General features: G+C 38.2%; 1 protein-coding gene across 1 annotated transcript; it reads right to left on the reverse strand.

Annotated features, from left to right (window-relative positions):
* Positions 1-11,211: 11,211 nt before the first annotated feature.
* LOC112865424 (olfactory receptor 52B4-like) lies at positions 11,212-12,150 on the reverse strand. Its single transcript, XM_025928521.2, has one exon. It carries the CDS (start codon positions 12,148-12,150, stop codon positions 11,212-11,214), a length of 939 nt encoding a protein of 312 aa, XP_025784306.2.
* Positions 12,151-14,266: the final 2,116 nt, after the last annotated feature.

The raw sequence follows: 14,266 nt of genomic DNA on the forward strand, positions 1-14,266 counted from the left end.
ACAAGAGAAAACCCATAAGGCTATATGTCTATTTTTCACCAGAAACTTTGTGGGCCAGAAAGGAGTGGAATGATAAATTCAGAGTGCTGAAAGGAAAAAATCTGCAGCTAAGAATATTCTATCCAGCAAGGCTATCATTCAGAATAGAATGAGAAAGAGTTTCCCAGACAAACGCTAAACCACTAAACTAGCCCTCCAAGAAATGTTAAAGGGGACTCTTTAAAAGGAAAGGAAAGACCATAAATAAGAGTAAGAAAAGTAGGAAGCACAAAAGCAGTAAAAATGAGTATATATGTAAAAAACAGCAACAGACTCACAAAATAAAAAAATGTATGACACCATTACCTAAAACATGGGGGAGAGGAGTAAAGACTGAGTCCAATCTTAAGCAACCATCAACTTAATATAGACTGCTATATGCAGATGTTACATACACAAACCAAAAATCAGTAATAAACATGCAAAAAATAATAATAAAGGAATCCAAGTATATCACTAAAGAAAGCCAGCAAACAATGAGAGAAGAGAGCAAGAGAAGAAAGGATCAGAGAACAGCTACAAAAACAACCACAAAACAAGTTTTAAAAAGTGGCAATAAATACATATGTATTAATAATTATTTTGTATATAAATGAACTAAATGCTCCAATAAAAAGACATAGGGTGACAGAGTGAATTAAAAAAACAAGACCCATCTATATGCTACCTACAGGAGACCCATTCCAGACCTAAAGACACATGCAAATTGAACGTGAGGGGATGGAGAAACATTTATCATGCAAACAGATATGAAAAAGAAAGGTAAGGTAGCAATATTTGGACAAAATAGACATATTTTGGGACATATCTCAAAACAAAATCAACAAGAAACAATGGCTTTGAATGACTCACTAGACCAGATAAACAGATATATTCAGAACATTCCATCCTAAAACAGCAGAATACACATTCTTTTCAAGTGCAAATGGAACATTCTCCAGAATAGATCACATATTAGGCCATAAAACAAGTCTCAACAAATTCAGAATATCAAAGTCCTACCATCTATTTTGACCACAACATTATGAAACTGGAAATCAACCACAAGAAAAAAAAATCTGGAAAGGGCACATTACATGGAGGTTAAATAACATGCTACTAAACTATGAATAGGTCAACCAAGAAATCAAAGAAGAAATAGAAAACTACATGGAGAGAAATGAAAATAAAAACCCAACAGCTCAAAACCTTTGAGATACAGCAAAAGTTCTGAGGGAAACTTATAGCAATAAAGGCCCATCTCAAAAGCAAGAAAAATCTCAAATAAGCAACCTAACCTTACACCTAAAGGAGCTAGAAAAACAACAACAATAAAACCAGTAATAAAGGATATAGAAACAAACAAACACAATAGAACAGATCAAAGAAACCAGGAGCTTTGTTCTTTGAAAAATCAAAATTGATAAACCTCTAGCCAGACTCATCAAAAAAAAAAAAAAAAAAAAAAGAGTACTCAAATAAAATCACAAGAAGGAGAAATAACAACCAACATCACAGAAACACAAAGGATTATAACAATATGAAAAATTATATGCCAACAAGACAACCTAGAAGAGATGGATAAATAACTAGAAACATATAACCTACCAAAACTAAAGCAGGAAGAAACACAAAATCTGAACATACTGATTACCAGCAAGGAACCTGAATCAGTAATCAAAAAAAACCTCAACAAACAAAAGTTCAGGTCCAGATGGCTTCACAGGTAAATTCTACCAAACACTTAGAGTCAATATCTATTCTCAAATTTAAAAAAAAAAAAAAAAAAAGAGGAAGTAAAACTTCCAAATTCATTCAATGAGCCCAGCATTACCCTGATGCCAAAACCAGATAAAAACCTCACAAGAAAAGAGAACTACAGGCCAATATCCCTGATGAGCATAAATGCAAAAATCCTCAACAAAATATTACCAAACTGAATCCAACAATACATTTTTAAAAAGCATTTAGCACAATCAAGTTAAATTTATTCTCTGGATGCAAGGGTGCTACAGTATCTACACATCAATCAACATGATACATCACATCAACAAGAGAAAGGATTAAAACCATATGATCATTTCAATAAATGCAGAAAAAGCATTTGACAAAGTACAACCTCCATTCATGATAGAAACATTCAACAAAATAATTTTAGAGGGAACATACCTCAACATAATAAAGGCCTTATGTAAAAAAAAAAAAAAAACACAGCTAACATCATCCTTCCTGGGGAAAAAGTGAGAGATTTTACCCTAAGGTCAGGAACAAGACAAAGATGTATGTCCACTCTCACCACTTTTATTCAACATAGTACTAGAAGTTCTAGCCACAACAATCAGACAACAAAAAGGCAACCCAATTGATAAGAAGTAAAACTTTTCACTATTGCAGCTGACATGATACTATGTATAGAAAACCCTAAAGACTCCACCAAAAAAACCTGCTAGAACTGATAATTCAATAAGGTTGCACCATACAAAATCAACATGGAAATCTGTTGCATTTCTGTACACCAACAATGAAGCAGCAGAAAGAGAAATTAAGAAAACAATTCCATTTACAATTGCACCAAAACAATAAAATACCTAGGATTAAAAATAACCAAAGAGGTGAAAGACCTGTACTCTGAAAACTATAAAAAATTGTTGAAAGAAATTCAAAACAACACCAAGAAATGGAAAGACACTCTATGCTCATGGGTTAGAACAAATATTGTTCAAATGTCTATACTACCCAGAACAATCGACACATTTAATGCAATCCCAATCAAAATAGCATTTTTCACAGAACTAGAACAAACAATCCTAAAATTTGTATGGAACCACAAAGGACCTTGAATAGCCAAAGCAATCTTGAAAAATAAAATCAGAGGCATCACAATTCCAGACTTCAAGTTCTATTACAAAGTGGTAATAATTAAAACAGTATGATACTGACATAAAAATAGATGCATTGATCAATGGACTAGAATAGAAAACCTAGAAATAAAACCACAATTGTATTATCAATTAATGCTTGACAAAGAAAGAATGAATATCCAATGAGAAAACGCATCTTCAACAAATGATGATTGGAAAACTGGACAGTAACATGCAAAAGAATGAAACTAGACTACTTTCTTTTACCATACACAAAAATTAGCTCAAAATGGTTTAATAGACCTAAATGTGTGGCCTGAAACCATAAATATCCTACAGGAGGACACAAGCAGTAACCTATTGACATAGGCCATAGAAACTTCTTTCTAGGTATGCCTCCTGAGGCAAGGAAAACAAAAGCAAAAATAAACTATTGGGGCTACATCAAAATAAAAAGCTCTGCTTAACAAAGGAAATAACCTAAAACTAAAAGACAACCTATTGAGTGAGAAAAGATATTTTCAAATGACATATCCAATAAAGAATTAGTATCCAAAATATATTAAAAACTTACACAATTTAACACACACAAGAAAAAACCCAAATCATCTAGTTAAAAATGGGCAGAAGATATTGAGACATTTCTCCAAAGAAGACATAGATGGCCAACAGACATATGAAAAGGTTCTCAACATCACTGATCATCAGGGAAATACAAATCAAAACCACAATGAGATATCATCTCACACCTGTCAGAATAGCTAAAAGCAAAAACTCAAGAAACAAGTATTGGTAAGTATGTGGAGAAAAAGGAACCCTCATGTACTGTTGGTGGGAATTCAAGCTGGGCATCCACAGTGGAAAACAGTATGGAGATTCCTCAAAACATTAAAAATAGAGCTATCCTACTATCCAGTAATTGCTGTACTGGATATTTACCCAAAAAAACATGAAAATACTAATCCGATGGGATATATGTACCCCTATATGTTTATTGCAGCTTATTTACAATAGCCAAATTATGGAAGCAGCCCAAGTGTAATTGATAAATCAAGGGATAATAAGATGTGGTGTATATATATATAGGAATATGTATATTTTATGTATATAATGGAATATTACTCAGCCATAATAAAGAATGAAAATTTGCCATTTGCAACAGCATGGATAGCACTAGAGAATATAATGATAAGTGGAATAAGCCAGTCAGAGAAAAACAAATACCATATGATTTCATTAAAATGTGGAATTTAAGAAACAAATAGAGACAAACAAAAGACAGACTCATCACTATAGAAAACAAACAGGTGGTTACCAGAGGGGAGGTGGGTGGAGGAATGGATGAGACAGGTGAAGGGGATTAAAAGTACACTCACCTTGATGAGCACTGAGTAATGTAAGGAACTGTTGAATCACTATATGGTACACCTGAAACTAATGGAACACTGTATGTTAGCTACACTAGAATTAAATTTTTTTTAATAAAATAGAATCTCAAATTTCCTTCAGGAAATCTGCTAGTCTTTAGTAAATCTGCTATCCACTTCATGAAATGTAGATACTGTACAAAGATATCAGCGACCTTAAAATTTAGTGATGAGTTATTTGTAAGTATGAGTAATGGTCTGTCTTAATACTGGACAGAAGGTACTTTGAAGAAAAGATAAAGAGAACAAAATCCTCAGGCGAGATGGCAACATTGCAGAGCTAAATCAATATAAGTTGACAAAATTAATCATGCTTTGGTTGATAAACTGAAGGAAGAAAAGGAGAGCTCAGTTCTCTATGAATGGGGATATAACTGGGGAATGGTTGGATTCTGCATGTCAAGGTTATAGAGAAATTTTTTTAAGGGTAAATTATAAAATATACTTTTCTGCTTCTGTCTCTTTGGAGTTGACCAATGTAAATGATGATTTGTTCCCTTTAATTGATATACTTATGGGAGAAAGCTATCATAATGATATAAACTTAAATACTCTCATTTCTCAAAATCTGAATTCTTTGGCATATCAGGTTACTCCAATACTTGGAGATGTCTATTATACAGATGACATACTACCATCGCTTTGGTCCCCACTGAAAGAAATTAAGTGGTAAAGATAATTGTATCTTGATTTCTATCCCCATTGGTAATTACTAACAAGTGATCTGTATACCGCACAGATCACACAAAATTCTCTTGAGAAATGAAGATTCTACCAGCACCAATTCCAGTTATGATTAATATTTTCCTTTAAAATGCAAATAGGGCCTGTTAACTTTTGTGATCTCCTTTGATTCCATAACTTCTTTTTGAATTAGAAGAGGCAGAAATTATTGTACTACATTTTAAAAGATAAGCTAAGATAGAAGTTAAAAACTTATCCACTGCTTACTCTATGTCATGCATATCAAGATCCTGGTTATATTTTTAGTTCTATCACAGCCCTATGATAAAGGTATAATCAGGGAATTTAGAGATTGTGGTGCCCATCCCTTTATGAAACTATGTATTTATATTTAATTTTTTCCAGCTTTATTGTGGTATAAGTGACATAAAAACTGCATACACTTAAGATGTACACTTGAGAGCAGCTGCTGCAGCCGGCAGGTGGGGTGGGGGCCGGCGGAGCTGACCAGGCACTCAACCAGCTCCCGGCACTGCGGCCGGGGGCAGCGGGCGCTGGGACTTGGCGCTGACTCCATCCCGAGAAGGGAGTCGCTGGAGCCAAGCACAGACGAGAGGCCCACGGAAGAGGGTAGGAAGGGCGGCGAGGCGGTGTGCGCTCCACGGACTGGCGGGAGGGAGCCCGGGCGGAGGGGCGGCTCGCCGGCCAAGCAGAGCCCCCGAGTCTGGCTTGCAAAAAGCGGAGGGGCCTGACGGACTGTGTTCCCACAGCAAGCGCGACTTAGCGTCTGGGAGGTCATAAGTTAACAGCTCTGCTCAGAAAGCGGGAAGGCTGGAGGACAAAGGGAGGGATTGCTGCTGAGCCCCTGGAAGACAGAGCTCAGTTTGGTGGGGAACAAAGGCGCTCGCCAGCGCCATCTCCCCCACCCATCCCCCAGCCAAAATCCCAAAGGGAACCAGTTTCTGCCAGGGAACTTGCTCGCTCCCCGCAAACACCCAACTCTGTGCTTCTGTGGAGCCAAACCTCCGGCAGCGGATCTGACTCCCTCCCACTGCCACAGGGCCCCTCCTGAAGTGGATCACCTAAGGAGAAGCGAGCTAAGCCTGCCCCTCCTGCCCCCGCGCACCTTGCCTACCCACCCCAGCTAATATGCCAGATCCCCAGCATCACAAGCCTGGCAGTGTGCAAGTAGCCCAGACGGGCCACACCACCCCACAGTGAATCCCGCCCCTAGGAGAGGGGAAGAGAAGGCACGCACCAGTCTGACTGTGGCCCCAGCGGTGGGCTGGGGGCAGACATCAGGTTGGCAGACCCAAATAGATAAAATCATGAATGAAAATGGAATTATTACAACCAATCCCTCAGAGATACAAACAATTATCAGGGAATACTATGAAAAATTATATGCCAACAAATTGGACAACCTGGAAGAAATGGACAAATTCCTGAACACCCACACGCTTCCAAAACTCAATCAGGAGGAAATAGAAAGCTTGAACAGACCCATAACCAGCGAAGAAATTGAATCAGTTATCAAAAATCCCCCAACAAATAAGAGTCCAGGACCAGATGGCTTCCCAGGGGAGTTCTACCAGATGTTTAAAGCAGAGATAATACCTATCCTTCTCAAGCTATTCCAAGAAATAGAAAGGGAAGGAAAACTTCCAGACTCATTCTATGAAGCCAGTATTACTTTGATTCCTAAACCAGACAGAGACCCAGTAAAAAAAAGAGAACTACAGGCCAATATCCCTGATGAATATGGATGCAAAAATTCTCAATAAGATACTAGCAAATCGAATTCAACGGCATATAAAAAGAATTATTCACCATGATCAAGTGGGATTCATGCCTGGGATGCAGGGCTGGTTCAAAATTCGCAAATCAATCAACGTGATACATCACATTAACAAAAAAAAAGAGAAAAACCATATGATCCTGTCAATCGATGCAGAAAAGGCCTTTGACAAAATCCAGCACCCTTTCTTAATAAAAACCCTCGAGAAAGTCGGGATAGAAGGAACATACTTAAAGATCATAAAAGCCATTTATGAAAAGCCCACAGCTAACATCATCCTCAAAGGGGAAAAACTGTGAGCTTTTTCCCTGAGATCAGGAACACGACAGGGATGCCCACTCTCACTGCTGTTGTTTAACATAGTGCTGGAAGTTCTAGCATCAGCAATCAGACAACAAAAGGAAATCAAAGACATCAAAATTGGCAAAGATGAAGACAAGCTTTCGCTTTTTGCAGATGACATGATATTATACATGGAAAATCCGATAGACTCCACAAGAAGTCTGCTAGAACTGATACATGAATTCAGCAAAGTTGCAGGATACAAAATCAATGTACAGAAATCAGTTGCATTCTTATACACTAACAATGAAGCAACAGAAAGACAAATAAAGAAACTGATCCCATTCACAATTGCACCAAGAAGCATAAAATACCTAGGAATAAGTCTAACCAAAGATATAAAGGATCTGTATGCTGAAAACTATAGAAAGCTTCTGAAGGTAATTGAAGAACATTTAAAGAAATGGAAAGACATTCCCTGCTCATGGATTGGAAGAATAAATATTGTCAAAATGTCAATACTACCCAAAGCTATCTACACATTCAATGCAATCCCAATCAAAATTGCACCAGCATTCTTCTCGAAACTAGAACAAGCAATCCTAAAATTCATATGGAACCACAAAAGGCCCCGAATAGCCAAAGGAATTTTGAAGAAGACCAAAGCAGGAGGCATCACAATCCCAGACTTTAGCCTCTACTCCAAAGCTGTCATCATCAAGACAGCATGGTATTGGCACAAAAACAGACACATAGACCAATGGAATAGAATAGAAACCCCAGAACTAGACCCACAAACGTATGGCCAACTCATCTTTGACAAAGCAGGAAAGAACATCCAATGGAAAAAAGACAGTCTCTTTAATAAATGGTGCTGGGAGAACTGGACAGCAACATGCAGAAGGTTGAAACTAGACCACTTTCTCACACCATTCACAAAAATAAACTCAAAATGGATAAAGGACCTGAATGTGAGACAGGAAACCATCAAAACCTTAGAGGAAGAAGCAGGAAAAGACCTCTCTGACCTCAGCCGTAGCAATCTCTTACTCGACACATCCCCAAAGGCAAGGGAATTAAAAGCAAAAGTGAATTACTGGGACCTTATGAAGATCAAAAGCTTCTGCACAGCAAAGGAAACAACCAACAAAACTAAAAGGCAACCAACGGAATGGGAAAAGATATTTGCAAATGACATATCGGACAAAGGGCTAGTATCCAAAATCTATAAAGAGCTCACCAAACTCCACACCCGAAAAGCAAATAACCCAGTGAAGAAATGGGCAGAAAACATGAATAGACACTTCTCTAAAGAAGACATCCGGATGGCCAACAGGCACATGAAAAGATGTTCAGCGTCTCTCCTTATCAGGGAAATACAAATCAAAACCACACTCAGGTATCACCTCACGCCAGTCAGAGTGGCCAAAATGAACAAATCAGGAGACTATAGATGCTGGAGAGGATGTGGAGAAATGGGAACCCTCTTGCACTGTTGGTGGGAATGCAAATTGGTGCAGCCGCTCTGGAAAGCAGTGTGGAGGTTCCTCAGAAAATTAAAAATAGACCTACCCTATGACCCAGCAATAGCACTGCTAGGAATTTATCCAAGGGACACAGGAGTACTGATGCATAGGGGCACTTGTACCCCAATATTCATAGCAGCACTCTCAACAATAGCCAAATTATGGAAAGAGCCTAAATGTCCATCAACTGATGAATGGATAAAGAAATTGTGGTTTATAGACACAATGGAATACTACGTGGCAATGAGAAAAAATGAAATATGGCCTTTTGTAGCAACGTGGATGGAACTGGAGAGTGTGATGCTAAGTGAAATAAGCCATACAGAGAAAGACAGATACCATATGGTTTCACTCTTATGTGGATCCTGAGAAACTTAACAGAAACCCATGGGGGAGGGGAAGAAAAAAAAAAAAAAGAGGTTAGAGTGGGAGAGAGCCAAAGCATAAGAGACTGTTAAAAACTGAGAACAAACTGAGGGTTGATGGGGGTGGGAGGGAGGGGAGGGTGGGTGATGGGTATTGAGGAGGGCACCTTTTGGGGTGAGCACTGGGTGTTGTATGGAAACCAATTTGACAATAAATTTCATGTATTAAAAAATTTAAAAAAATTTATATAATAATATAGTGAAAGCAAATTCAAATAATTATATTCAACAGAAGTTATTGTAAGTTTCCATGCCATTAAATGTACATTAGTTAATACTTACTAATAGTATGCTACAATTAATAAAACAAAACTTTAAAGGAGAAAAAAAAAGATGTACACTTAAATATATATGCATATTTTGTAAAATGATTACCACAATGAAGCTAATTGACAGATTCCTTGCCTCACATAGTTACCTTTTGTATATGTATAGTGAGAACACTTAATATCAACTCTCAGTATATATTAACTATAGTCATCATACTGTACATTAGAATCTCAGAACTTATAACTGAAAGTTTGTAACCTTCAACCAATACCTATTTCCCCCACCCCTGTGCCCCTGGAAACCACCATTCTACTCTCTGCTTCTGGAAGTTTGAGGTTTTTAGATCCCACCTATAAGAGAGCACACAGTCTTTGTTTTTCTGTATCTGGCTTATTTCACTTGGTATAGTGTCCTCCAGGTTCATCCCTGTTATCACAAATAGCAGGCTTTTCTTTTTATGGTTGAATAGTATTCCATTGTATATATGTACCACATTTTTTTCATCCAGATTTATTAAGGTATAATTGACATATAACATTTTGTAAGTTTAAGGTATACAACATAATGATTTGACACATTTATATTGCAAAATGATTACCACACAATAAAGTTTGTTAACCCATCCACCACCTCATGTAGTTAAATTTTTCTCTGTGTGTGGTAGGAACTGTTAAGATATACTCTCTTAGAGACTTTCAAATATGCAATACAGTATTAACTGTAGTCATCATGTTGTACATTACACTCCTAGAACTGATTCATTGTATAACTGGAAGTTGTACACTTTGACAACCTTCACCCCTTTCTCCCATCCCCCACTACTCATCTCTAGCAACCATCAAACTGTTCTGTTTCTATGAGTTCAGTTTTAGATTCCACATACAAGTGAGCTCATATAGTATTTGTCTTTCTCTGTCTGACTTATTTTACTTAGCTTAATGTCCTCAGGATTCATCCATGTTGTCACAGATGGCAGGATTTCCTTTTTATGACTGAATAGTATTCCAGTGTGTGCGTGTGTGCACGCGCGCCACATTTTTTTTCATCTGTCGGTGGACACATAGGTTGTTTCCATGTCTTGTCTATTATAAATAATGCTGCCATGAACATGAGGGGGTACAGACATCTCTTCAAGATAGTGATTTCATTTCCTTCATATATATACCCAGAAGTGGAATTTCTGGACAATATGGCAGTTCTAGTTTTCAGTTTTTGAGGAACCTCCACACTATTTTCCTTAATAGCTCTACCAATTTACATTCCTACCAACAGTGCACAAGGGTTCCCTTTTCTCCACATCCTCATCAACATATATTATCTCTTTTTGATAATAGCTATGCTAAAAGGTGTGAGGTGAAGTTTCATTGTGGCTTTGATTTGCATTTCCCTGATAATTAGTGATGTTGAGAATTTTTCATGTACCTGTTGGCCATTTGTATGTCTTCTCTGGAAAAAAAAAAGTTTATTCAGGTCCTTTTCCCATATTTAAGTCAGGTTATTTGTTCCTTTACTACTGAGTTTTGTTATTGAGTTATATGGATTTCTTATATATTTTGGCTATTTACCCTTTATCAGATAATGATTTGCAAATATTTTCTCCCATTCCATATGTTGCCTATTTGTTCTGTTGAGTGCTTTCTTTGCTGTGCAGAAGCTTTTTGGTTTGATGTAGTCCCGCTTGTTTATTTTGCTTTTATTGCCTGTACTTTTGATATCATATCCAAAAAACCTCATGCTCTTTTCTAAACACTACCTTATAAAGGCAACATGACAATCTATCTTTCAAAGTCATGATAAATCCATTTGTTCACAGTCAGTAGAACCCTTAGTTAATAAGTTTCTACAAAATAGGGAAACAAAATGTGAGACACCATAGTGGTGAACATACCACCAGATCAGTCACACAGACTCAACATGTTTCTACTGTGAAGACAGAGTACTGACCACACACTCTCGAATCTGCCTGGTCTTGACCCCATAAATGATAGGGTTCAGCATGGGAGGGGCTAATGTGCAGATATTGGCCAGCAGAATGTGAGTATGGAGGGGAACATGATGCCCAAACCGCTGGGTAATTACAGTAAAAATGCCAGGCAAATAGAACATGGAAATGACCCCAAGGTGGGAGCCACATGTGCCTAGAGCCTTTTGCCGAGCTCCTCGGGAAGGGAGGTGGAAGACTGCATTAAGGATGAGGGTATACGAAACCAAGATGAGCAAGGCATCTGGCATTACAGTAGAGAGAAGAACAGACAAGCCATACCAGACATTGACACGAATATCAGCACAAGCAAACTTGGCAACAGCCATGTGCTCACAGTAGGTATGTGGTAACACATTGCTATGGCAGAAAGGCAGTCTCTTCACCAGGAACACATCTGGGAGTATCACAGAGAAGCTTCTCAGGACCACAGCCAGACCAACCTTTATGATTACTGCATGACTGAGCAGTGTAGTATATCGCAGTGGGTCACAGATGGCCACATAGCGGTCAAATGCCATGGCCAACAGAATCCCTGATTCAGCAATGAAGGTGGCATGGATGAAGAAGATTTGAGTGACACAGCCATCAAGGGAGATCTCCCCAGCATGAAACCAGAATATGGCCAGGGCTTTGGGCACAGTGGTAGTGGACAGGATGAGGTCAGCCACAGCTAGCATGCAGAGAAAGAAGTACATGGGTTCATGGAGGCTGCGTTCAGTAATGATGATGAAGACAAGGAGGCTATTCCCAAGGACAGCAACCAGGTAGGAAATAAAGAAGGGAAGAGAAATCCATATGTGCTGGTCTTCCAGGCCAGGGATGCCCCGCAGAATGAAAAGTGAGTGGCTGGCACCAGTGTGGTTAGGGGTTGCCATTCCCAGGACAAGTCACCTAGATGTTGGTGTATAAGACTTGCAGTCACTTCTATCTTGCCAAAAAAGGTGAAAAGGGTTGAAGTAAGGGAGGTAGGAATAGATCATTTGTCACTGGATGAGCAGTGGAAAGGATCCTGGTCAGAAAGTCAGGAAACATGGGTTAAAACTCTTTGACATTCTATTTACTATTTGATCTCAGTAAAATACTTCCCTCCTCTGGATCTCTCTCTTATCACCTTAAATCTAATGTTGGGGAGAAGCTGGATTAGATCATCTGTAAGAGAGTTGTTCCAGCTCTAGAACACCATAGATCTTAGTCTGAGGTTGTTATAAATAGTTAAGAGCTGTGAAAAACAAACACTGCCATTTCTACTTTGACCATCTGAATGTGATATGTATCTCAAAACCAGTCACTGAGTTGACTATAATTTAATAAGCCTTACTGAGCACCTACCATGGCTCCTAGAGGACCTATCTAGAGGATAAAATTAAGCAAAATATCTAAATGATAAGGACAATGTAAAGGAAAAGTTAAACACAATGAGCTGTGGAAACATGGAGAGCTTCCCGGAAGTTCAGAAAAGATTTTCTAAAAGTGCCACCCTAAGTTGAACCTTGGAGAAGAAGTAAGGTTTTGCCAAGTCAAGTCACGTGAGGAGGGAATAACATGAACAAAGTCACAGAAATCTGAAAGGATATAGATTATGGAGGAAAATTATAATGATTCAAGGTTACTGTAGCAAAGAGGGCTTCACACAAAATGGTAGAAAATAATGTCAGGCAGTGAGGTAGGGGCGAAATCACTGAGGATTTTGAGTATAAGTGTAAGAAGTTTAGAATTTATGTTGAAGCATTAAGAGCCACTGAAGGATTTGTAGTAAGAGAATGGCATGATGAAGTTGGCATTTTAGGTAGCTCTCTCACTCTTGCAATATTGTGTAAGATGGATGGGGAATGGAGGAGGCAGGTTGGAAAATGGAGACAGATCAGTTAGGAGGGGCTCTGTACTAAGGACTGCATGTGCACTGTTTTAATCACCACAGTGTGAGATAATTGTAGTCATTTCCCTCATTTTACTGATAAGGGAGCAAACAGAGCTTGGAGGATTTAGGTAGTGCCCTACCCAAGGTCACCTGGCTAGTAAATGGTGGAGCTAGAATTTGCCTACATACACCATCTTCCAAATCACTTCATACATGCCTTATTCTACGCTGGTCCCCTTCATCAGATAATTGTGACTTCCTAATTCCTGACCTAAGGAGAAAAAACAATAAAAGCATCCATTTTTCATTCCCTTAACCTCTTCATCCTCACTCTTCCATCTACAAATTTATTTATATTTTAATTGCCTTTTCTCTTTTTCTCCAATTCAAGACTCAACCCTCCATCTGTCTCCATCTGCACACTGGACCCCAACCTTCTCTTTAAGTACCTCTTCCTACTAATCTGTCACTCTAGTAACTTCAATCTCTCTCTCTCTCTCTCTCTCTCTCTCTCTCTCTCTCTCTCTCTCTGCTGGCTCCTTCTCCTTCATCTGTATATATGATCAATGGTCTCTTCCCCCTTCACTTTGGTTTCACAGAACAGATATGCTTTCTTTCTTCCATCCTTTTACCATCCTTTAATCTTTACCCAAACCACTTTACTTACAACACAAATATGCCGCTGAAGCTTCTAAATAATGCCTCTAAATAATACTGCTGAAACTTCTCTAAAATAATCTATCATAGCATGCTTGCCAAATCTAAATTAATTTTAGGTTTAAATTAAGTGCCAGATTAATTTCTCATTATTAGGAATCTCCAATTTCCATTATTAATACTTTTGTGTGATAATAGCAACCATTAAATGCCTACTGTTAGATATGTTATTTCTAATAATCACACCAAACCTATGAAATTGAACATATCACTAGTTCATGCATGAAGAAATTGACTCTCAGATAAGTAAATACCCAAAGTCAAACACCTTGTTAGTAGATAAGCTGATATTTGAATCCAAAAGTATTGGCATCAAAGCTTCCATTAGCTTTAAAAACTTCCATTTTGTTATGTTGACTACTACACCACCTTTTCTTGGCTTCCTCCCTACTCCTTTCAATTCTCCTATATATTCC

This window comes from Puma concolor, chromosome D1 (assembly GCF_028749965.1).
Source record: "Puma concolor isolate L17-30 chromosome D1, mPumCon1.1.hap2, whole genome shotgun sequence".
Classification (NCBI taxonomy): domain Eukaryota; kingdom Metazoa; phylum Chordata; class Mammalia; order Carnivora; family Felidae; genus Puma; species Puma concolor.

Excerpts from the sequence above, each read along its gene's own strand:
- LOC112865424 (XM_025928521.2), bottom strand. The coding sequence starts at position 12,150 with ATGGCAACCCCTAACCACACTGGTGCCAGCCACTCACTTTTCATTCTG.